Source organism: Gadus macrocephalus, chromosome 9, assembly GCF_031168955.1.
Source record: "Gadus macrocephalus chromosome 9, ASM3116895v1".
In the NCBI taxonomy this organism is placed as follows: Eukaryota; Metazoa; Chordata; class Actinopteri; order Gadiformes; family Gadidae; genus Gadus; species Gadus macrocephalus.
In genome coordinates this window covers 10,441,403-10,466,697 of record NC_082390.1, presented here as the reverse complement: position 1 = coordinate 10,466,697, position 25,295 = coordinate 10,441,403, and the positions used below count along the sequence as shown (strand labels likewise).

The 25,295-nt window shown below is 49.0% G+C and overlaps 1 protein-coding gene across 1 annotated transcript; it reads left to right on the top strand.

Moving 5' to 3' along the window:
* The first annotated feature begins 235 nt into the window (after nucleotides 1-235).
* Nucleotides 236-25,291, top strand: phf21ab (PHD finger protein 21Ab). Its single transcript, XM_060060680.1, is given in 20 exon segments — nucleotides 236-325; nucleotides 2,103-2,142; nucleotides 2,333-2,346; nucleotides 3,122-3,220; nucleotides 8,847-8,879; nucleotides 9,242-9,307; nucleotides 9,556-9,750; nucleotides 10,865-11,080; nucleotides 12,793-12,888; nucleotides 13,785-14,093; nucleotides 14,215-14,310; nucleotides 15,383-15,434; nucleotides 15,515-15,594; nucleotides 16,314-16,374; nucleotides 18,171-18,272; nucleotides 18,275-18,420; nucleotides 19,287-19,442; nucleotides 19,672-19,747; nucleotides 20,060-20,163; nucleotides 20,353-25,291. Coding segments are annotated over 17 exon segments (3,144 nt in total). The 5' UTR covers nucleotides 236-325; nucleotides 2,103-2,142; nucleotides 2,333-2,346; nucleotides 3,122-3,163; the 3' UTR covers nucleotides 21,652-25,291.
* The last annotated feature ends 4 nt before the right edge of the window (nucleotides 25,292-25,295 follow it).

Genomic DNA, 25,295 nt, shown 5'->3' with positions numbered 1-25,295 from the left:
GCTCCGCGTTTGAACTAGTTTGTGCACCCCCCCTCTTCTTCTCCCTCCTCTCCGGCGCAGTGATCGCTGTGAGTGCTCAGGCCGTGGTGAATGAGACTGAAGAAGAGTTCTTGTTTTGTACCTCAGTTTCTCCTCTTTTTTGGACCCGTTCTATTTAAACTAGTTCGAAACCCGTCCGGATCTGCTCTCCTCTCTCCCCCAGAGACCCGGGGAGCCTCTGTCGGCGCTAAGGCCACGCTGCGGACGCGGCGGAGTGGTTATTGGGTTGTTTTTAATAATTATTTAATTAATTGTGAGAGGAGGAGAAGAGGACCGCCGCTGCTCTGTGAGTCCAGAGGAGAGGAAGTAGTGCACGCTGGGCTGCTTTTCTTTTTATCGCATAACTTTCATTTTCGCTCTTTTCGCCCCACTCTGTCTGAACGGTGTGAGTGTGTGTGTGAGTGAATGTGTGTACGTGTGTGCGTGCGTGCGTGTGTGTGTGAACGTGTGTGTGTGTGTGTGCGGTGCTGCGTGTGAGGACATGGAGAGAGTTGAGGCGCCCTCCTATTGGCGGAGCGCCGCCGTAGCGCGGAGCGGCCGACGCTCAACTTCTACCGCCGCCACTCCAACTGTCACCCCAGCCCCACAAACCCCTCGTTTAGACGTTAACACTCGTCGACGGGACATTGTTTTAATGTTTGTGTTAATTTTCAAGTCCACGGTTGTTGAGTTCCGGAGCATAAGTTATGATAACGGATGGGTTATCGTTGTGGCTCATAGCAGTAGCTATTTCGGCTAATATACCCATTCACTTCCACTCCTCTGGCTACTCCGCTACTGATAGCCGGCGAGGCTAGCTAGCTACTTGCTAGCGTAGCGGCACTTGTTCTCCTCCGGGAGGATCCGGAGGTGCAGCTTTGTGGAGGAAGGATAAACCCGCAGTTTAAAACACCAAAATGCATTTTAAGGAGGTGTGAAATGTCCAGTAATCCTGACAGCAGGGTCTCACGGTGTTAAACCCCCAGTAAGTGTTCAGTTGTTGAGCTGAGGGCCATAGTGAGATGTAATGGAGGTTATAAAACATCTCCAGGTCGGTCCTTCACATCAGTATCACTTTCGGACTGGTTTTCTCCAAAAACCTCCATTTTGCTCCGATCCGTGTCTCCGTCTGTGTCTTTTTTTTAAGTTATTGAGATAACTTGGGGTCCATTAACAGGTCCTCTTATGGCGGAATGGGACCGAGGAGACACACACAGGGACCTGGTCCTAATTTCTAGTGTAAACAGTCCCGCTGTAGAACCTGCGAGCCACCGCGGCTCTGTTGTGAGGCTGGTAGTGAGAGACTCATCACTTTAATCACCTGTTAGATGGAGCCTCGAGTTTCCGTTGCCTTCTGCTGTTCTTCGCTCCGTGTGTTGTGTTTCTAGTGCTACTTGGTGTGTATGTTGTTGCTCCTTGGTGTGTGTGTTTGTTGCTACTTGGTGTGTGTGTGTGTGTTGCTCCTTGGTGTGTGTGTGTGTGTGTGTTACTCGGTGGTTGTGTGTGTGTTACTCGGTGGTTGTGTGTGTGTTTGTTGCTCCTTGGTGTGTATGTGTGTGTTACTCCTTGGTGTGTATGTGTGTGTTACTCCTTGGTGTGTATGTGTGTGTTACTCCTTGGTGTTCGTGTGTGTTACTCCTTGGTGTGTGCGTGTGTTACTCCTTGGTGTTCGTGTGTGTGTTACTCCTTGGTGTTCGTGTGTGTGTTACTCCTTGGTGTTCGTGTGTTACTCCTTGGTGTGTGTGTTGCTTGGAAACTAGGAGTTTTCAAGCAGGCTGAGTTGCTGTTATACTCCTTGCTCCATATTATAATTCTAATACATGAGATTATGTTACAACGAAAAAATATGTATTATACTAAGATGAACTGTAGGACGTTAACTGAATTGTATTCCGTATACACCAGGCCAAGTACAATGTTTTGATTTATACAATCAAATGTTTATGTTTTTAAATAATTATATACCAAGAGAAATTGTTGTTTAAGGCACCGAACATTATATTATTATATTTAAATTACCAAGAAACAGTCCTCTGGTCTCCACTAGTGATCTAAAGAGAGGATGTTTCTGTTGTTTCCAACAGGCCAGCAGTGCTGCAGTGGCACCCAGTTGAAAGCAAACTGGTAAGTGGTGCTAATAGCCAGAGGAGTTCCTCTCTGAGAGAGGAGAGCCCTTCCCCTGAACACGTGGTGAGTCCAGCGCCACACCACCTCTGGTTCAGCTCCATCCTCTCGTCTCCTAACATCTCTCCTAATATCTCGTCTCCTCTCCTCAGCGCTTCTTTGATGCTTCAATTGGATGGTCTTCCAACAGGAGCGGGTGGTAAGGTAAGATTTTCAATCAAAGTGTAATGGGATTGCAAAATACAAAAATAATTCCAACTATAGTAGATTAGAGCCCGACCCATATATCGGTTGGCTGATTTTATTGGCAGATATCGGCCAATCACAGATATATCGGTATCGACGTATATGTTTGCGATATGAAGAATTTAGAAATGGTGTCGATTTACAAACGTAATTGTATACAAATACATCCTCTACTGTGGCCAATCAAGGGGCTGCTCCACTCCAGGGCACCACAATATGTCATTCAAATGACAGCTGATGTCCTAATATCGGCCTTCTAGAATCCAGTATGGGTTGGCTCCCTGCTAAACCTTCTATCCTCTTCTGAGGAAGAGGAGGTCCCAGCAGTAGGGTCATGTAGAAACACCAGGGAAGACGAGGACCTTCTCCCTTTTCCCGATTAATTCCCAGATGAACCACAGCTCCTGATACCTTACTCTGCCCTTGTGGGCTGGACTTTATCCATTAGAACAAAGGCTGAGATACAGCGAAGCTGGGAGGATAACCCCAATCATGACCACTTCGTAGAAGTACCCTGCTGTCATCCCTCGAATATTGTTTAGAATGTATTCTGCACTTTTAAAAGTAAAGCATCCCTAAGCGTGCGTGTGTGTGTGTGTGTGTGTGTGTGTGTGTGTGTGTGTGTGTGTGTGTGTGTGTGTGTGTGTGTGTGTGTGTGTGTGTGTGTGTGTGTGTGTGTGTGTGTGTGTGTGTGTGTGTGTGTGTGTGTGTGTGTGTGTGTGTGTGTGTGTAGGCTGAACTTTGCCCTGACCCAGCTGTGAGACTGAGTGGACCCATGATGGAGCTCCAGATCTTACAGGAGGCTCTGAAGGTGGAGATCCAGGTCCATCAGGTAGGCTGTGATCTCACGAGGGGCACTGGTATCCTGACCGTCATGCTCCTCATGCAGCAATAGTTTGTGGAGACGTTAGTTTTCGAGGTTGTTTCCCTGGTCGATAACTAAAAGTAGGCCATCACTCTTCTGTGAAAGTTGGTGTCCAAAACTAAACTATTGACGAAACTGCACACCATTGTGTTGGCAAACGCACTCTATAACAACATACCGCAGTGCAAGTAAACATCACTGAGATGAAGAATCAGTTCCATATCAGGGAGCCATACTCTGAGGGCTATGGAGTATTTTACCACCATGGATGCAGTCGGAGCACTGATTGTCACTATGTTGCCATCACATCGATATAAATCCACAAATGCAGTTGCAAATTTCAGAACTCCATCAAGTGCATCTCGAGGACAACCAGACAGTCCAAGTCAAGACTAAAGACTCTGGTCACTGGTCTAAGTCAATTCTTAATCCTCTGGTCACTAGTCCAGGTCTACAGACTCTGGTCACTGGTCCAGGTCATGTCTTAATCCTCTGGTCATTAGTCAAAGTCGAGCCTTAATCCTCTGGTCACTAGTCGAAGTCATGTTTTAATCCTCTGGTCACTAGTCTAAGTCATGTCTTAATCCTCTGGTCACTGGTCCAAGTCAAGTCTTAATCCTCTGGTCACTAGTCCAAGTTTTAAATCTCTTTTGGTTTCACTGCGGCCACATAAGAATGCCAGGTGCCGATGCAAGGTACTGATCCGACCCAAACAATTGAATTTATTTATTAAAAGCTAAATATGTGTTTAGCTTTTAATAGTTTCCAAACTTTGTCAAATTTGACAGTTAATGGTTGCATACATGGTGGCCAAGTTATGAAATATAACTATTATTTTGATATAACTTAGTGAAAGTAAAAAGATACGTGCTGTGTTATGTGCAAGTTAATTGGTTAAAGGGGACTTATTATACTACCAGGTGTGAGTGTGATTAGCCATTACAAGCCGCTTTGAAAATGTGCAGCTTCTGACATCACAGGTGGGTGTGTCCACCTAGATGTATGACGGATAGATAAGCAACGTTTGGTACAGTCCACTGGGTAGGCTGGTAGACTGATCTATCCAGCACACATCTAGGTGGACACGCCCACCTGTGATGTCAGAAGCTGCACATTTTCAAAACGGCTTGTAATGGCTAATCACAGTCAAACCTGGTGGTATAATATGTCCCCTGAGGTGTCTTGTGGTTGATGCAGTGGTACACAAGGACAACGGAATTGGGTCTGGAATAGTTATTTATGGGTATGATAACTATTTTCACAAGCTTAGTTCCTGGATATATTGTAACAATAGTGTGGATACGTGAAGGTTGAGTTGTCCCTGTTTGGCCTCTTCAGGCGTCGCTGCTCCAACTCGCTCTAGCACTGATGGGTCTAACTTGAATATGAAAGGACTTTGACCAGGTGTTCAGGACATGGTCGCGTAGTGTGGCTTTAAAGACTTGAATGGCCTTCTCAACCTTTCATTCGCAGGTCTGAAGGTCCTTCCTCAGAGTGTTGTCTGTAGTTGAAGCCTGCAGCCTCCACCATGAGGAGGAATGGTGGATCTTGTGTGTGGGGTTTCACTGATGTTCAATGGGATGTCTTGTTGGATTTCTGGATCATTAGCAGATTGCAGATTCCAAGGGAGTTTTGGCTATTCTGTCTGGCTTCCAGAAAATTTCCTCTCCTCCAGCTTTAGAAGCTGTCCGCCCTACGACTTCTCGCGGCTTCATTTGCTTGGTATTTTCTTGGGCTAACAGATCTCCATTGTTATTCATCAGTGGTCTCTTTACTAAAGAGGTCCGGTTTGCTCCAAATGTTGGAAGCGTGTGGTTTGGGAGTTGATGGACCTCAGCACTGTTGATTTTTGGCTCCAGAAGATGGATCTATCCTGTCAAAGTGTGGTTCTCCTCAGTGTCACCTCTTGACCGCTACGACTGCAGCTGTAAGCTCCATTCTGAGTGTCGTCTTTTGTTTCAGAGGTGCCAGCCTGGATTTTCCTATTCTGAATAAAGCATGCACTACTTTGTTATTTTTTTTTCAGTTTTGGATTGGAATGTACATTGTTCATCATTACCTAGCAGTGTTGACCTGCCCAGGAGACAGGCAGAAACACTCCTCTCTACAGAGCCGGTGCTCTGTCAATATCTCACACCATGAGCTCATTACAAAATACCCCGCCCTAAACCATAGCCTAACTAGAATGCAATTCAACTGGATACGTAACATTACAACAGTTCAATGGACAGAACCTTCTACTTTCTGTTGAAGTGTGTCCCTCCAGCTCTACAGCAGGGACACGCTGCAGTTTATGAGCGGTGGTGGGGCTAACGCATATGAGATGTCCAAAATACTGGTTCTAACTGACCCTGGAAATGGGGAATTAGTGGAAAGTAATAATAATCATAGAATGAAACCATAATAAACAGTGTGCTAAATGAGTTCCAATCTAAGGTCAGTTTTATGTGCGATTTATTATTTATGGGTATTTCTTGCATACTGGGGTACGGTAGACTGGCTACAGCCCTGGGGTAGGGTAGACTGGCTACTGCCCTGGGGTAGGGTAGACTGGCTACAGCCCTGGGGTAGGGTAGACTGGCTACTGCCCTGGGGTAGGGTAGACTGGCTACTGCCCTGGGGTAGGGTAGACTGGCTACTGCCCTGGGGTAGGGTAGACTGGCTACTGCCCTGGGGTAGGGTAGACTGGCTACAGCCCTGGGGTAGGGTAGACTGGCTACAGCCCTGGGGTAGGGTAGACTGGCTACAGCCCTGGGGTAGGGTAGACTGGCTACTGCCCTGGGGTAGGGTAGACTGGCTACTGCCCTGGGGTAGGGTAGACTGGCTACAGCCCTGGGGTAGGGTAGACTGGCTACTGCCCTGGGGTAGGGTAGACTGGCTACTGCCCTGGGGTAGGGTAGAGTGGCCACTGCACTGGGGTAAAGTAGAAAACGTCTCTAACCCTAAAGAGATGTATGTATCGGTCAATAAGCTGAAAGCATTGGGTAACCAAGTCTGACTAACAAGACACACATAGCAGTAACTCTATCTTTGAGATTAGCTCCTAACTAGGGTTGAGCACCGAAACTCGGTTCCAGTAGGGAACCGGTTCCGACGTAAACGGTTGTAATGAGATCGAATAAGAACGCACATTTCGGTGCCTCATACGGTGCCTGCCGCTTTTTAACGCCCCCTGCCCCGCCCCCATGGTGTTGCGGCGTCAACTTGCGTTGCGTTAGTGCTGGGCGCTATACCGGTTCACACTGAATAACGGTGTGTATTTTCGTTAGGATCTGATTTTTTTATATATACCGCCATACCGGTGAATTTGATTACACAACGTTCGGAACGCAGCGATGCGTGACACTGTTTCAGACGGGACCCTTTTCAATGTTGCGCTAAACATGCATGGTACGACTACGACTTTCTTGATAGGTCCATGACTGCGAGGCGTGGTATTTCAGGCCAACTGGTAAAAGAGTGTGTCACGGGTTTTAAATATATAAACCATAAAGCCTATGGGCGCCTCGAGACGCAGGACGGACTTGTCAACGCGCTGTGGCATCGCTTACTTGATGTTGTTTTGATTGAAGATCGTGTGTGTGTGTGTGTGTGTGTGTGTGTGTGTGTGTGTGTGTGTGTGTGTGTGTGTGTGTGTGTGTGTGTGTGTGTGTGTGTGTGTGTGTGTGTGGCGAGTGAATGTAATTTTAAAGTAGCAAACAAACAAACTCAAAGCCGATGCATTTATCCAAAACTTTCTTTTCAAAACCAAATAAACAAATCAAAAACCGCGGTACCGAGCGGTTGAAAACAATGTTGGCGTCTCCTGCGGCTGCCTTGCGCACCTGAGTTATATTACTTAATATGACTTTGGCAGTAATGTTGCGCCATGATGCGTGCCTGCCTGCTTTCAGCGAGTAATTTATATTATTTGTAATTATTTTTTAAAAAGATATTTATCAGTCACAGCCAGTGTTGGTAATAACGCCGTTTAAGAGAACGGCGTTACGTAACGCTTATCTTATTAATTACTATTTCCGACGTTACAACGCCGTTACCGTTACTGTACGAAAAATGCAGTGCGTTACTATGAATTGATTGAATAAACTGCGTAATCCGAACGCACCCCTGGCTCCTAACACAAACTGCTAGTGAGGAGACCGGTAGGATTAACAACGAGATAAGCGATTATGATTGGTTAAGGCAGAGTCATGTTTCATGGCAGCCAATCTGAGCCAGTGTTTTTAGCCCAGCCCTAAGTTCAACCATTTAACAGGCCAAGTTTTTTTTTTAAGTAACGCAAATAGTTACTTTCCCTGGTAACTAATTACTTTTATTATAGAGTAATTCAGTTACTAACTCAGTTACTTTTTGGAACAAGTAGTGAGTAACTAACTAATTACTTTTTTAAAGTAACGTTCCCAACACTTCAGCAGCCTCTTCGGGTAAGTCGAGTAATTTAATGCCAACCGTAAATCTTGCATATCAAGTAGGCTAGCAAACACCGTTGCCATTCAACTCAGTGTCCGCTGACTTTCTGCTTAATGTGAAACCCATAACAAGTCGTGCATGTATGCAAGTGTGTGCGGTTTCGTTTTTTTAAGTACCGGTTCGAGAACCGTTTTAGCACCGGAACCGTTTGAAAAGTACAGAGTAGGCACCGGTATCGGATACAACCCAAACGATACCCAACCCTACTCCTAACTAACCTAGTTGCCATAACAGTACATATATCCGTGAATATGGTGTTACCACTACCATCTGGGAACTCCAGAACGGGTTCCAGTCCCTGCTCGATTAATACATGTTGACGTGTTTGCCAATCTTCTGAACCCCAGGGGGAGCTGTTGACCATGTTAGGAAGCCAGGGCACGGAGGTCTTCAGTGTCATCACTTTGGGAAATGTTTCCAAAGCACTACACTTATCTTTTTACTGTAACTTTTAACAAACTATTCATTAGCTTTTAATTAGACAAGAGGCTGAGAGATGCTTTCATGCTCGAGCTGCACCAGAGTGTGTGTAGCGCTCTTCTGAAAGAATTCAGCTACAAGCTGCAACTTGTCTCTCTGCAATGCTCCCAGCACTCAGACGCTGAAATGTCCTCTCTTCCCCCTCAGCACCATCTTCACTATTATACACGCCGACACCCCTCTTACGCACTTATTGTAAATCGTACGTCCTTGCACTTAAAAACAGTACTTGTAGTGTAGCATCGTATCCTAGCAATATCTGCGTGTATGGGGAAAAGGTTAACCTAGTGATTGTTAGTGCTTGGCACTTGCTTCTATGAACATCCTTACTGTACCAACAGCGGTATATTGTTTCTTTCTTCTGACAAATGAACTTATTGTAAGTCGCTTTGGATAAAAGCATCTGCTAAACGCCCTGAATGTAATTGATCAGTAATATTTGTGCTCCTGAAATAATTATTGTTTTATTTCCTTGTTGCTGTAAAAGACAATAGGCTTCACTGATCATATGAACGGCGTTGGAAGTGTATTAATATAAGGAGACAAGGTTGTTTATGCTGCTACAGGTCCAGTGGGCCTGTGGCATTGCCTGCTTTGTCCACTGGGGGGCGCCACATACTAAACATTTCCGTTCCCTCCTCAGAAACTGGTGGCTCAGATGAAGCAGGACACAGAGGTAGGTGATCCGCTGCCCCTCTTCTCACGTCTCGCTTTGTGCTTGCTCTCCATCTGTTATATGACCTCACTTTATTAGTTAATCCTAACCCATCCCAAAGGTTTTTTAATTAATGTGCAACCATGAGGGCCACTTGGCATTCGTGTTTGTCTGAAATGCACACATCCTGTTGAATACCGTTGTATTCTTGTGGAGGCTCTGCCTTTCTGTCCGTCTGTCTTGTTTTTGCTTGGCTTCATAGTACTCTATATTGGTTAGTTACTTTCATACTAGCAATGTTTATATTTGGGGAGCTTGGTGGGAAAAATGACCTTGGAATATCCTTGCGTTGACCTTGCTTTCACCTTGTGGTTTACTTTCAGAATGCTGATCTGAAGAAACAGCTCCATGAACTCCAAGCCAAAATCACAGCGCTCAGTGAAAAACAGGTGAGACCAGCCTCCCTGGTCTTTAGACCAGCAGAGGACCAGCGTCCCTGGTCTGTAGAACAGCACATGACCAGCGTCCCTGGTCTGTAGACCAGCACAGGACCAGCAACAGAACCTCATCATCCACTGGGTTTTATCCCTTTCAACGCCTAATGGCTGAGTAGCCACCTCTTAGGTGGGGTGGGATGCACCACGCAGCACGGGGGACATGCAGTAACCCAAACTCTGGCTTCTGTTGTCTTCTGCAGAAAAAGGTGGTGGAGCAGCTGAGGAAGGAGATTCTGGTGAAGCAGGACCCGGAGAGCAAGCTGCCAGTCCACGGCCCACCAGGAGGGGGCGACCACAAGCTGGGAAGCCAGCCAATGGGGGGTGACAACAAACAGGCTGGCCTTCTAGTGAGTCCCCCCGTTCAGCCTGGCCTGCCCACTGGACAACTGCAGCAGGTCACCCACTTAGAGAGACACACACACACACACACCCGCACACACACTGTACATTCACACACGCAGTACACACACACACACACTCAGTATTCACACACTGTCAACACACTCTGCGCACACACACTCATGCATGCACAAACGCACACACACACTCTGTTTTCACACACTCATACACACACACACACTCTGTACTCACTTCACTCATACGCACTCCGTAGTCTGGCCTTACACACTCATGCACACACTCTGTTCACACAACCACTCATATGCATCCACTCTTTACATACACTCATCCACACTCGTGTACACATTCACACATATACACACACGCAACGTAACATCCCTAATGTGCCATCACCCCGGTCTCCAGTAAGACACTAACTGTGTGTGTTTTTCAACAGACTCTGACTGTCACCCTGGTCCTCAGTAAGACACTAACTGTGTGTTTCTTTACAGACTTTGACTCTCACCCCAGTCCTCACTAAGACATTAACTGTGTGTTTCTTTACAGACTCTGACCATCACCCTGTTCCCCACTAAGACACTAACTGTGTGTTTCTGTACAGACTCTTGTAACCCCAGTCCTCACTAAGACACTAACTGTGTGTGTTTCTTTACAGACTCTTGGTACCCCGGTCCTCACTAAGACACTAACTGTGTGTGTGTTTTTCTGCAAACTCTGACAATCAACCCGGTCCTCACTAAGACATTAACTGTGTTTGACTCCTGTCACCCTGGTCCTCACTAAGACATTAACTGTGTGTTTGTTTCTTTAGACTCCTGTCACCCTGGTCCTCACTAAAACATTAACTGTGTGTTGTTATCTACAGACTACCCATCAACCCGGTCCTCACTAAGGCATTAACTGTGTGTGTATTTCTTTAGACTCTTGTCACCCCGGTCCACACTAAGCCACTAACTGTGTGTTTCTCTACAGACTCTGACTGTCACCCTGGTCCTCAGATAGACACTAACTGTGTGTGTGTTTCTCTAAAGACTCTGACCGTCACCCTGGTCCTCAGATAGACTCTAACAGTGTGTGTGTTTCTCTACAGACTCTGACCGTCCCCCTGGTCCTCAGTTAAACACTAACTGTGTGTGTGTTTCTCTAAAGACTCTGACCGTCACCCCGGTCCTCACGAAGACGATACCTCTGGTCCTTAAAGCTGCAGCCACACCCACCCTACCGGCCGCAGTCCTGCCACAACGTACCCCTGCCGTTGCTATGGTAACCACAGCCATCAGCAAATCGGACTCCATGAATGCCCCAATAAACCTCCAGGTCACCGGCAAACCGACCAATCAGATCTCTGAGCCGGTGCGCCTCGTGGTAAGTCCTCCTGAAGGAATGTTCTTAGGGTTGGCTAGTTGGTAGGTTACGAACAGCCTGTCCTGTCGTTTGCACCTTACTTTAATTACCTAGCTAGTTAGTCAGTAAGTTAGCTAGCTGGTTATCTAGGTGGCCAGATACTTATTGAGCTAATTATCTCTCTGGCTAGTTGGCTTGATATAACAGCCTATGCCGCGGCTAACCTACAGATAATAATAATAATAATAATACAATTCATTTAGAGGCGCCTTTCAAGACACCCAAGGTCACCTTACAGAGCATATAGTCATCATACATTTTTTAAAAAACAAGACATTGTGGAAAAATAAATAAAATAAACAGATGATGATCTGTTGTGAAGCGTTTTACTGCGCCCTGCTGCAGCCTCCTGTGTGTTTGGTTCTTTCCCCTATCGCCGCTCTACCTTCAGACTGCAGCGGGGGTTTGACCCTTACTGCCTCGTCGTGGCCTACCCTAGCCCTAACTCTGTTAACTTAATGGGGGACAACTCTTAAGAGAAAGGGAAGGTCCGGATACCTTCTGGGTTCTGTGGGCCTGCTACTAACTACTATAGTCAGCTAGTTCTGAACCTCCTCTACTTTCAACAGTAATATAGTTGGTTGGCTAGTTCAGAACCTCCTCTAATTTCAACAGTAATATAGTTGGTTGGTTAGTTCAGAACCTCCCCTACTTTCAACAGTAATATAGTTGGTTGGTTAGCTCAGAACCCCCTCTACTGCCTACTTTAATATAGTTAGTTGATTAGTTCAGAACTGCCAACTGTAATATAGTCATTTTGTTAGCTCAGAACCTCCTCTACTGCCTACATTAATATAGTTAGTTGGCTAGTTCAGAACCTCCTCTACTGCCTACTTTAATATAGTTAGTTGGTTAGTTCAGAACCTCTACTGCGTACTTTAATTTGGTTAGTTCAGAACCTCCTCTACTGCCTACTTTAATATAGTTAGTTGGCTAGTTCAGAACCTCCTCTACTGCCTACTTTAATATAGTTAGTTGGTTAGTTCAGAACCTCCTCTACTGCCTACTTTAATATAGTTAGTTGGTTAGTTTAGAACCTCCTCTACTGCCTACTTTAATATAGTTAGCGAATTTGTTAAGATCAGCCTTTACTGTATCCCTGATAACCCTACTATGGCAGGTTAATTATTTGATTGGTTAGCTAAACCTACTATGTTAGGTTAGTTAGTTGATTGGTTAGCTCACCCTACTATGGTAGGTTAGTTAGTTGATTGGGAAGCTAACCCTACTATGGCAGGTTAGTTAGTTGATTGGTTGGCCAACTGTACTATGAAGTCCTTGTGTATTGGCTGTGATTGGTGACCATCTTACCGAGGTAAACGTCGCGAGGTGCGAACACATGATCCCATCTAGGTTGACGGTTCCCAACTGTTTACGACTCAAGGGCACTTCAATGTCTCTAAAGCCGAACCCTAATACCGTAGTTCTGTAGAACCCAGTCAGAAGAGGCCTGGTATGGTTCTTGGGTATTTGTGTACCGATACACCCACAGTAGGGGTGTTACTGTGACCATACCAGAGATCACCATTAACATCCTGTATTTCTGCTCATCCTGTGTGGAGCCGTCTCATAGCCCACATGTGTGACGTAACTCGCAGTGCTGCCAGCCGTACACATGTGACGTAACTGCAGTGCTGCCAGCCGTCCACATGTGCTGCTGTGGTTTGTCTTAGGTGCAGGCTACCGCCAACTCCTCAGCCCAGCCAATCAAAGTTCCTCAGTTTGTCCCTCCTCCTAGACTGACGCCTCGGCCCTCTTTACAGCCACAGGTGCGTCACTGTAAGACCCGCCCCCAAACCCACCCAGTCTCACCAGTCTCTGTGCCCCGCCCCCCACTGTGAGGCAGGCGTTCTCGAGCAGAGGGCAGTGAACACCGCTGGCTGCACCCTGGCACTCAGACACTGAGTGTGCTTCCTTTGTTGCTGCTATTGTTTTTAATTCTTCTATTCCCTGCCTACCACTCACCCCTACCCCTCACCCCCTGCTCCTCCTCCCCTACCCCTCACCCCCTGCTCCTCCTCCCCTACCCCTCACCCCCTGCTCCTCCTCCCCTACCCCTCACCCCCTGCTCCTCCTCCCCTACCCCTCACCCCCTGCTCCTCCTCCCCTACCCCTCACCCCCTGCTCCTCCTCCCCTACCCCTCACCCCCTGCTCCTACTCCTCACTCCCATTGTTGACTGCGTGTGCGTGTGCGTGTGTGTGTGTGTGTTGCCTGCAGCTTAACTGTTGTTTTATGTTGCTGCTTGAAGCCTCTTGAAGTTTTCATATTCAATAATAATCCGTCTTGTATTCACCGATAGTCTGACATGTTTAATCATTGAGATGAACTGCTATATCCGCCCATACTGGTATTGCCAGCCAAGTAGCAAGGCTAATCTCAGTCCAGTTACCACTGGGCGAAGCCAGTGCTAGATGAAACTAGCCCAGTGGGACCAGTGACCTGTGTACATAGACCTAGCCAAGTGAGACTAGCCAAGTGTTACCAGGGACCTGTATATTGACCCAGCCCAGTTGGACCAGCCCAGTGACCTGTATATTGAGCCAGCCCAGTGTTACCAGTGACCTGTGTATATAGACCTATCTCAGTGTTCCCAGTGGCCTGTATATAGACCGAGCCCAGCAGGACCAGTGCAGTCTCTGACCCCTGTGTGTGGTCCGGTTCAGGTCCGCCCCAAGTCCGTCCCGGTCACCAACGTGGCCATCGCCCCAGCCCCGCCCCCCATGATGGCGGCGCCCGCGCTGCACCAGAGGCCTGTGATGGTGGCCGCCAAGATCGGGCCCTCCTCCGTCACCCCCATCCACCAGCTGCGCATCCTCAATGGCCAGACCCCACCCACCACCCTGACGGGCATCGTCATCACCACCAGCGCCCGGCTAAACACCGCCCCCCACGGCACCACACAGCCAATCGGGAGTCCGGCGCCGCCCCCTCCCAGCTCCACGCAACCAATCAGCAGCCTGGACGCGGCCAAGGTAGGGAAGAGGACTGAGGACACAAAGCATGATGCTGTTGGTCTGGGCTCTCGTATTTACACCCCCTCCCTCCCTCCCTCCCTCCCTCCTTCCCTCCCACCCGCTCTCCTTCTCTCTTCAGATGGTGAAGTTGGTGGGAGGACGAGAGCTCAAGACTGTAGTCTCCACCCCCTCTTTAACCCCGCCTCCCCGACAAAAGAGGGAGGATAATCCACAGGTACATTAGCATTGTTAGCCCCCAGCCTCCACAGGTACATTAGCACTGTTAGCCCCCAGCCTCCACAGGTACATTAGCACTGTTAGCGCCTAGCCTCCACAGGTACATTAGCACTGTTAGCCCCCAGCCTCCACAGGTACATTAGCACTGTTAGCCCCCAGCCTCCACAGGTACATTAGCACTGTTAGCCCCCAGCCTCCAGAGGTACATTAGCACTGTTAGCCCCCAGCCTCCACAGGTACATTAGCACTGTTAGCGCCTAGCCTCCACAGGTACATTAGCACTGTTAGCGCCTAGCCTCCACAGGTACATTAGCACTGTTAGCGCCTAGCCTCCACAGGTACATTAGCACTGTTAGTGCCTAGCCTCCACAGGTACATTAGCACTGTTAGCGCCTAGCCTCCACAGGTACATTAGCACTATGAGCTCCCAGCTTCCACAGGTACTTTAGCACTATGAGCCCCCAGCCTCCACAGGTACATTAGCACTATGAGCCCCCGGCTTCCACAGGTACTTTAGCACTGTTGGCGCCTAGCCTTCACAGGTACATTAGCACGGTTAGCGCCTAGCCTCCACAGGTACATTAGCACTGTTAGCTTCCTCGTCCCCACACCTGGACTGAGCAGAACTCTCACAGGGTAAAGCGTGTAATGCTAACGCTGTTACTGCTGCCGTCTGTAACTGACGGCCAGCTCGTTATTTTCTGCTCCATTCTTCGGTTAGTTAGTTTATGAATGACTATTTGAGGAGGATTGTTCATCACATCCACTTCCAGAAAGGTCTTCTGCAGCTTTTGGTGGTGTTCTGCAGACGGATCAGAATCAGCGTCTCAGAAAGCTGAATCGATATAGATAAAACCTTATTCATCCCCTGTGTTACAGCTCAGCAGCAGTGGAAGACACAGGATAGGATAGTTAGATAGTTGGATGGATGGATGAATAGTAAGGACCAACAGTGTACATTATGAGGTGGCTGGCTGGAGGGGCTCACCCTAACAGATCACCTGTAGACCGGCTGCTCCTGGAGCTGTACAACGTTGTCTACAATCTACATCTCCTTTTGTTTCCTTCAGAAACTGGCCTTCATGGTGTCTCTGGGGCTGGTGACCTACGACCACCTGGAGGGTAGGTGTCCGCTCCGCCTTCTGCTTGGTCCCCAGGGCCTTCGCATTGGTCCTCCCCTACTCACTCATGTTTCCTCTCAGAGATACAGAGCCGGCGGCAGGAGAGGAAACGCAGAACCACAGCCAACCCGGTGTACAGCGGCGCTGTGTTCGAACCCGAGGTACAGAACCGACCGCTGGGCTGGGGATCTCCGTCTGTAGGGGTCAGGGGCAGTGTCACTCTCCGTCTTCATGGGTCTTAAAGGGGTGGTGTCACTTCGTCTTTAGGGGTCATAAAGGGGCGGTGTCACTTCGTCTTTAGGGGTCATAAAGGGGCGGTGTCACTTCGTCTTTAGGGGTCTTAAAGGGGCGGTGTCACTACATCTTTAGGGGTCATTTAAGGGCTGTTCTCATACAGTGGTTCTCAAATATGGGTAAGCCTACCCCTAAGGGTACTTTAGAGTACTGCAGGGGTACTTCTTTCAAAAAAGAAGAGAGGCCCATGTTTCTCACAGAATTGTGAGTATTTGCACAGATTTTAATGGTCATGTTTCCACTGGCAAATAGAATGCACATCCATTATTTATATACATTTTATTGTGAAGGGGGTACTCGGCTGAAAGAATATCCTAGAGGGGGTACACTAGTAGAGACAGTTAGAGAACCACTGCGCTAGTATAAGAGGACTGCTTCATAGGGTGTTGACCACAACATGGTGGTCTGAACCTCGACTCCCTTCTGTCAATCAAATGGGATTGTTCCCCTCAGTGTTGTGATTTGCGTTCTCTGTCGGTCCGCTATGCAGAGGTTCTATGGGCGGTCTACTCTTGACGTTCATCTTGCGGTGATCTCCTTTCTACTGTGAGCTTTTGTTCATCTTGTTGTGGTTTTTCCCATGCAGAGGAAAAGAAGTGCAGTGAGCTATCTCAACAGCCCTCTTCATCAAGGGACCAGGAAAAGAGGTCGGTACTGGGTTACTTACTACCGACTAGAACTAAAAGTACAGAAGTACTAGATCTAATGAAACTAAAAGTACAGAAGTACTAGATCTAATGAAACTAAAAGTACAGAAGTACTAGATCTAATGAAACTAAAAGTACAGAAGTACTAGATCTAATGAAACTAAAAGTACAGAAGTACTAGATCTAATGAAACTAAAAGTACAGAAGTACTAGATCTAATAGAACTATAACTACTTGTATCCATGTGCTAGACTTGTTCAGTATAAGCAGTGCTCGATTTTGGAAGAGATTAACCTAGTTCTGCAAATTGTAAGTTAAAACTACTTCTAAAAGCTTGTAGGAAATACTTCTCTAGATAGTCTTGGCAACATACCGATGGATCATTGGGCAAGTATGACGACTGTAAACAGACCTTTTCCGTGCATGATTGTTCTATTTTTTAACTATTCATGTGAGAAATCCTAACGACTTAAAACGGAAGTATTTTCCGATGTTTGTGAGAAGTCTGTTTAGAAACACTGTTAATATCAACTTGGCTTGTGGGTCGACCCTGAGAACGGGATTCTTTGTCCTTTAAATCAAACGTTGTTTCCTATGGGACTGAGCTCTAGGGGTTATTCTTACAAGCTTGACTGCTACTGTGGAGCCCTAAATATGTGGTACAGTCCACCAGTCTTCCACTACTGGGGTCATTTGGTGTCCAGTTATGTTTCTGAACCTCGCCCTGACGTAAGAATATCAGTAATGGTCAATTGTAGCGAAGGAATTTCGGTAATGGTCAATAGTAGTGTAGGAATATCAGTATTTTTCTATAATATTGTAATATTTCGATATCCGTCTATCATTGCATAGAGGTATCGGTGTTGGTCTGTATTAGCATAGGAATATGGATAAAAGGCTGATATTAGCATTTGAGTATCTGTAATTGGCAATGAATATCATATTGGTGTTTCCGGGGCTCTTAGTTGTGTGTCTAGTGGAGTGGTGTTCGTGTTCAGCTCGGTTTACAATAAGCTATATGCTCTTTTGCTGCTTGCTAGGAGCCAGATTCTCATTTCACAGGCAAAAGGCTCCAGTGTCTCAGAGCGCCCACCAGACTGTCCAGGTCTAATGCTAGTGTGGAACTGGTCTCCATAGCTGACCTATAGCTAGTGTCTATATAGCTAGCCCATAGCTAGTCTATGTATCTAACCCAGAGCTGGTCCATGTTCATGACCCAGAGCTATGCTATTGCTAACCCAGATCTAGTCTATGTAGCAAACCCAGAGCTGGTCCATGTAGCTAACCCAGAGCTGGTCCATGTAGCTCACCCAGAGCTGGTCCATGTAGCTAACCCAGAGCTGGTCCATGTAGCTAACCCAGAGCTGGTCCATGTAGCTAACCCAGAGCTGGTCCATGTAGCTAACCCAGAGCTGGTCCATGTAGCTCTCCCAGAGCTGGTCCATGTAGCTCACCCAGAACTGGTCCATGTAGCTCACCCAGAGCTGGTCCATGTAGCTAACCCAGAGCTGGTCCATGTAGCTAACCCAGAGCTGGTCCATGTAGCTAACCCAGAGCTGGTCCATGTAGCTAACCCAGAGCTGGTCCATGTAGCTAACCCAGAGCTGGTCCATGTAGCTAACCCAGAGCTGGTCCATGTAGCTAACCCAGAGCTGGTCCATGTAGCTAACCCAGAGCTGGTCCATGTAGCTAACCCAGAGCTGTTCCATGTGGCTAACCAGGGCTGGTGTGTGTGTGTGTGTGTGTGTGTGTGTGTGACTAACATGGCTCTATACCGCTCCCCTCTCTCCTGCTAGCCAACGAAGACTCCCTTTCCAAGGTACGTCCCCCGGACGCTGTCTCGCTTCACCCCTACTCCATCTTTCTTTTGTTCTTTGTTTTTGCGTCTGTGTCGTCTCATCTCACCCAGGTCGCCCACCCAAACACACCAACGTGCCGGAGCTGTGCAGCCTCACCCCGACTCCCCCCTCCATCACGGCCCCCGACCAGCCCTCCCCCGCCCCCCCAGCCCACACCCTCCCCCTGCCTAGCCCCGCCTCCGGGGATGTAAGTAACCGCTGGGGGGGAGACGGCCTCAGTCCGGGCCACAGATTCCCTTTCCCCTCCTAATCTTAACCAATCAGAGGGTTTCAAACCCATCATACTTCCTATTGGCCAATAACCCTGTATCATTTAGCACACAGAGCCCTATTGGCCAGTAACCCTGTCTATCATTTAGAACACGGAGCCTATTGGCCAGTAACCCTGTCTATCATTTAGAACATGGAACCTATTGGCCGGTAACCCTGTCTATCATTTAGAACATGGAGCCTATTGGCCGGTAACCCTGTCTATCATTTAGCACACGGAGCCTATTGGCCGGTAACCCCTCTGCACCCCAGTTTCCCCACGCACCACATCCATTCGATCTGTCGTCTCCATCAGCAGCCATCTCTCATCAGTTGATTTACAGTTTGGTTCCACCTTACAAAGTGAACAGTCAGAATGTGTCCCAGGTCCGTTAGTGTCTCAATGTGTAACCAAATTAACCTGAAAGCTAGGCCAGCATAGAGCCTCATTTTCCTCGCCCACTATGTCGTGTGGCTGTGTCCAAAGACGGGGACTGGCACGCTCACTGTGGTATGGCTCCTCCCACATTGTTGGATCACCAAACCCAGTGTAGGGTGGCTCCGCCCACAGTGTAGCGTGGCTCCGCCCACAGTGTAGCTTTGCCCCGCCCATGGTGTCGGGTGGCACCGCCCACGGTGTCGGGTGGCTCCGCCCAGAGTACCTGCTGGTCCTGCCCAGTGTGAGGGGCTCTGCCCACAGCGTCGGCGGCTCCGCCCACAGCGTCGGTAACTTCGCCCACAGCGCCGGCGGTTACGACCCCTCTGTCGTAGCGAGGGGAACTGATGGGTGCGATTGTTCCACAGGGAGACGTCCATGAGGACTTCTGCACTGTGTGCAGGCGCAGTGGGCAGTTGCTCATGTGCGACACGTGTTCGCGTGTTTACCACCTGGACTGCCTGGACCCCCCGCTGAAAACCATTCCTAAAGGCATGTGGATCTGTCCCAAATGTCAAGATCAGGTAACTGCAGCGGGCCGCAGCTCCTAGCGCCCCTCTGGCTGAGAACAGGGCAGCTCACTGTAGGACTGTTCATTGCTTTGTAAGGTTCACTCGATGTTCACATGTCATTCTGTTAAATATAAGACATCCCATAATCCATCCAGTCCATTTTCCTGTCCTTCCTGCTGTCTCTTCTGGGTGGTGACCTCCCTCTCACAGTCACCATGACGACAAAAACCTTCCCTTGCAGATCTTAAAGAAAGAAGAGGCCATCCCATGGCCTGGCACCCTGGCCATCGTTCACTCCTACATCGCCTACAAAGAAGGTGACCTATCCCCCGCTGCACCGCAGCTCCAGATGGTGTGGTTGTCATAGTTACAGGAATGTGTGCTACACAGGAGCTCAAGAGGATTTGGTTGTCATAGTTACCGTAATGTGTGTTTCGCTGCAGCGGTTGTCATAGTTATCGCAACCCAAGATTACGTTGTCGTAGTCCCGGTAATATGTTGTCACTAACTAATGAGGTGACGTGGTTGTCCTGGTTACTATGTTGTAATGACGTAGTTGTCATGGTTACGATGATGTGGTTGTCATGGTCACATGATGTGGTTGTCATGGTTACGATGATGTGTTGCAGCTAAAGAGGAAGAGAAACAGAAGCTGATGAAGTGGAGTTCTGAGCTAAAGATGGAGCGAGAACAACTGGAGCAGCGAGTCAAACAGCTCAACAACTCCATAACAGTAACCAACTTAACTAGTAGTCACCCTGTAACTAACGCAGCAACCTACATTATGCTAGCACTTACTGTATGTCGTATGCTACAGACACTAGTCGTAGTACCTTAAACTAGTAGTCACCTTGTAACTAACAGTTAACCACAGTCATTGTTTTATTGAATTTAATCAAAGTTTCTTTCCTTCTGTCATTAGAAATACATGGAAAACAAAAACAACATGCTGGCCCGTCAGAAGGAGATGAGCCAGGCCCTGGAGAAGGTCAAACATCTGGTCCGTCTCATCCAGGCCTTCAACTACAACAAGGCTCTTCTGGAGACGGAGCCCATTGTCCCCACGGTGCAGGTCCCCGCAATGCAGGTCCCCGCAATGCAGGTCCCCACCGCGCAGGTCCCCACCGCGCAGGTCCCCACCGCGCAGGTCCCCACCGCGCAGGTCCCCACCGCGCTGGTGCCCACCGCGCTGGTGCCCACCGCGCAGGTCCCCACCGCGCTGGTGCCCACCGCGCAGGTCCCCACCGCGCTGGTGCCCACCGCGCTGGTGCCCACCGTGCTGGTGTCCAGTGCGCTGGTGCCCACCGTGCTGGTGCCCAGTGCGCTGGTGCCCACCGCGCTGGTGCCCACCGCGCTGGTGCCCACCGTGCAGGTGTCCAGCGTGCTGCCCACCGTGCAGGTGTCCAGCGCGCTGCCCACCGTGCAGGTGTCCAGCGCGCAGCTGCCCAGCGTGCAGCTGCCTACCGCGCAGCTGCCTACCGCGCAGGTCCCTACCACGCAGCTGCCTACCGCGCAGGTCCCTACCACGCAGGTCCCTACCGCGCAGGTCCTCACTGTGCTAGTCCCAACAGCGCAGTTCCCCAACTCGCAGGTCCCCGTCGCGCAGGTCGTCCCCGTCGCGCAGGTCGCCCCCGTCAAGCAGGCCATCCCCACCGCGCAGGTCCCCACCGCGCAGGTCCCCACCGCGCAGGTCTTTGTGGCAGAGGTCACTACAAGGCTTGTCCCCGTCGCGGAGGTCCCCGCCACGCAGGTCCCCGCCACGGAGGTCCAACCTCCTGTAGAAACAGAGGCCGGTGTCCCCCCCGCAGAGCCCCCGGCGGTGGCGGTGGAGTCGGGGGAGGCTGCGGTCGCAGCCCCGCGGCCCTCTGCTGTGGCCCGACCAGCGGAGCAGGAAGAGGTCCGGGACCCCATCCCTCAGATACACGCAGAGACCAGCGGGGCGCGCCCTGAGGAGGACGACCCCCAGGGGCCCGGGGGGCCCGCTGTAGAGACCAAGGCGGGGCCGGGCGGCTCGGAGGCGGCTGCCACCACCAACGGTACGGCCGAGTCCGCCGCTCACGGGGCCGGCGCGGCCCCCAGGGCGGAGGGCACCTCGGGGGCCTGCGGGGCCTCAGAGGCGCCGCCAGAGGTAGAGGCGACCGACGGCAACAACAGCAAAACCTCAGCGTCGCGCCGCCCCCCCCTCCTGGACCCACTCTGTACTCTGGACACTAAGAAGTAACGGGTTCCCCGACATATATAAAAGAAGACTTTCTGCTTGCACCTTAGGGTGCCCTGAAGTTGCCAATCTGTATAAATGTTGTTTGTTTGCATCGTATTGTCAGACTGTGTCAATGGTAGATATACAGCCCCACGAAAGGGCTCTGGGAAGGTAGACGAGGTCGTCATGCCAATTAGAGGAGGAGATGGACTCTCTTACCACACCAGTCTGTGCCTGCTCTGACAGACCGGGTCCAGCAGGGCACGGCTCCATGGAATGGGGGTCCAACCAGGGTCGGTAGTATCTGGTCTGGACCCTGACACCTGGAGCCAGAGAGGAGCTCCGGTGGTCTGAAGCAGCAGTATTAGTTCTGCCCCAACCACCCTGCATCAACCAACCGTCTCCTGAATAATGTGACCGACTCCCCACCACCCAACACATCAGCCACTAGGTCCTGGTATCCTAGAGGCCTCTGCCCTGATCCCTAGAGGCTGGGTCCTGATCCCTCGAGGCGGGCCCCAAGGCCGGGTCCTAGAGGCCTAGGTCCTGATCCCTAGAGCCTGTGTTGCTGAGGACTGGGTCCTAGAGGCCGGGTGGCTGAGGACGGTGTGTGTCCATGTGAGTGTTAGCCTACAAGTTGTTTTCAGTGATGTTGGTCCAGTGTAGTGATTGAGTTTCATTTGTGAGTCAAGTGTCAACTGTGAGCACTAAATGTGAAATTGCAATATTGCAATGACAACACAAAACTATTTCTGGGCTGTGTTTCTTTTTAAAGGAAAACGTATTCAGGTCTTCCTAGTTTTCAGAATAAGTGCTTTTGTTCCGGAGCCTGATGGACCGGCGTGGTTAATACGAAGGAATCCTCTTTACAAGCGGAGAACTTTGTCCTCGCATACCTTTTTGTTAAATTCTCAACTGCCAAAATCCAATGCATCTAAATCCAGCAGGGATTGGCTGACGGGCTGACTGAGAGGAGCTCGTGCATTATGGGAAGAGGAGTCTACTGTCTGAGAACCCAGAGATCACTCCCCATACATAGATATATCTATGTCTATAGATATGGAGATGACTATGTCTATAGGTATATCATATCGTCTGGAGATTAAAGCACAAGCTTGCTGCATATTCCACCCAGTGCTGAGAGCCTTTTGTACATTGAGGAGCTGCCGTAAGCCCCTCCCTTTGTCATGTGACCCCAGCCGCCACACACACACATTGCCAATATTTTTCTAGAAGGGAATCCCCCCCCACCCAACACGTGTCTGAGGATCATTAGGTTGATTTAGACCCCCCCCCTTGATCATCTGTGTGGTCGAAGAAGCACTGACATCATGGAGGCAGAATCAGTGAGCAGAGCGGATCACATCTACTGGTACCACTGGTGTCTACTGGTTGTATTACTAGTATATACTGGTTGTAGGATTTGTGACTAGTCTCCCGCTCTACTGATGGTGCCTTGCGATGCAATGCACTCTGGGAAATTAAGTTTCATAAAACAAATTTACTTTTTTCCACCCTCAAGGTATTCCCCCCCCCCCCCCCCACATACATGACTTTGATGAGGTTATTTTTGTTTAATTTCCGTTCATTTTCTATAGAAGAAATTCCATTTTTTTTATCGGCTGTTTGATCAGCTCCCCGTTCTTCATATCATGTCACCGCAGCGCTCAGTGTTCGACTAGCCTGGCCTTGATATCTGCTGCTCCTGCTCTGGGCTCCACTGCTGGCACTGTAAAGACGAGTACGTTCCCCAATGAAATGCTACCTGGAAGTTAGCACATTATCCATTCCATTACGTTTCTTTTATCCAGCCTGGGTTTGGATGTCTGAGTAATTCCTAAATATGGCAGATGGATCTAATGTTCAGGGTGTGGAGGTTGCCAGATTGGACCACATTCCCCCCTCTGCTCCTCCCTCAGTAGGTACCCGGAGTGCCTTCCTCACACGGCAGATAAAACACTGTGACCACGCCCCCTGGCTAGGCTCCTCCCCGTCACCAGTCCACTGGACCAGTCCGACCGCTCAGTGTTGTTGCCTTACATCCATCTGATTGGTTATCGTCACCAGTCCTCTGAGTCGCTCACTGACTGCAGCACTTTTCCTTTGCCCAGTATTACAGTCTCCGATTCGGCTCTGTGTATATACATGTGTGTATGTATGTATAGGTGTATATATCTATATATAGATATATATAGATATGTCTTCTCTATTCTGCCTCTGTATACGAGTCCAGAGAGCCCCCCCCAACACTGCGGTTAGCGTACCCCTGGGTTAGCATACCCCTGGGTTAGCGTACCCCTGGGTTAGCCAACCATTTGTAATAAGCAGATGGCGTTTGAACCCAACCAGGTCAGCTGTATTCTCAGTCCGATTGAACGCATGCCTTCTTATGCAAGTTTTTATACATTTGTCGAAGCGGTTGAAAATACATTATGCTTTATCTTTGTTTCTAAAGTTTTGTAAAGTTGTCAAGAGGATGAACGGTCGGACTTCGTAGTGTGACAACAGTCTCAATTTAACTTCCCTAACGCAGCAGTGTCGCTACATTCCACCCAGTCTGAATGGACCTAGCTTCACTCATTGGCTTCGCTAATGCTATATTCCACAGTGAGATCAGAAGTAGTTCTAGAAACAAGTGAGACAAGATGTGAATCTGATATATCCAAAGAGTTCTGCAGGGTTGTTGAGGCCTCTATGTATGCGCTACATATCAGCCGCCGCAGAGCAGCTAGCCCTGGTCCTAGCGCTCACTGCTCGTGGAATAGAGGGAGTTCAAATCTTTATGCATACAGACATTGTTCAACACCACTTCCTGAGCCCATTCCGTGTTCCTGGAGCATCTTGTAAAGTCACCATTTATTAGTTGAAATAATCCAAGTCATGATTGTGGCCTTCTAGTATTGTTAAACATGACATATCCCTCCTCTTTACCCTTAGCCCCTCCTCTTTACCCTTAGCCCCTCCTCCTTCCCCTTAGACCCTCCTCCTTCCCCTTAGACCCTCCTCCTTCCCCTTAGACCCTCCTCCTTCCCCTTAGACCCTCTGCCCTACCCTTAGACCCTCTGCCCTACCCTTAGACCCTCCTCCTTACCCTCAGACCCTCCTAACCCTTAGAACAATCCTCATCCTTGGAACTCTCCTCAGCCTTAGAACCATCTTAACCCTTAGAACTCGACTCTTCATCACTACAGACTCACACCTGACTTGAGTCCCCTCCCCAGCCTTAGAACCGGCCCCTGAACCTTTAGAACCCGCTCCCCCAGTTCTCTGCTCCTCGTCGCTTGGCTCCTCTCGTCTCCGGTTCCTCTTGGGGTCGGGGGGGCAAAAACAGATCCTTTTTTTCCATCTTCGGGTGGGTGAGATGCATTGTAGCGAAACGAATAAAGAGAAGTTCACCGTGGTGTGCTGACTAATGTGTAAATTGTTAATTACACAGTATGAATATTTGTATAATTGTTTGTATTTTTTTCATGATCTTTTGAAAGGAATGTGTTCGTTTGTGTCTTCTGTTGGCCTGACATTGTGACTGGTCTGGTGGACATTACCTCTGGGGAGTGTTTAGGAATACTGTAGGGACATGGGAAGACCTTAATATTAGGAGCATTTGATCAATTTGTATTTATTTATTTTACCATTTTGTTAATAAATTGTGAAAAGCGAAGTGT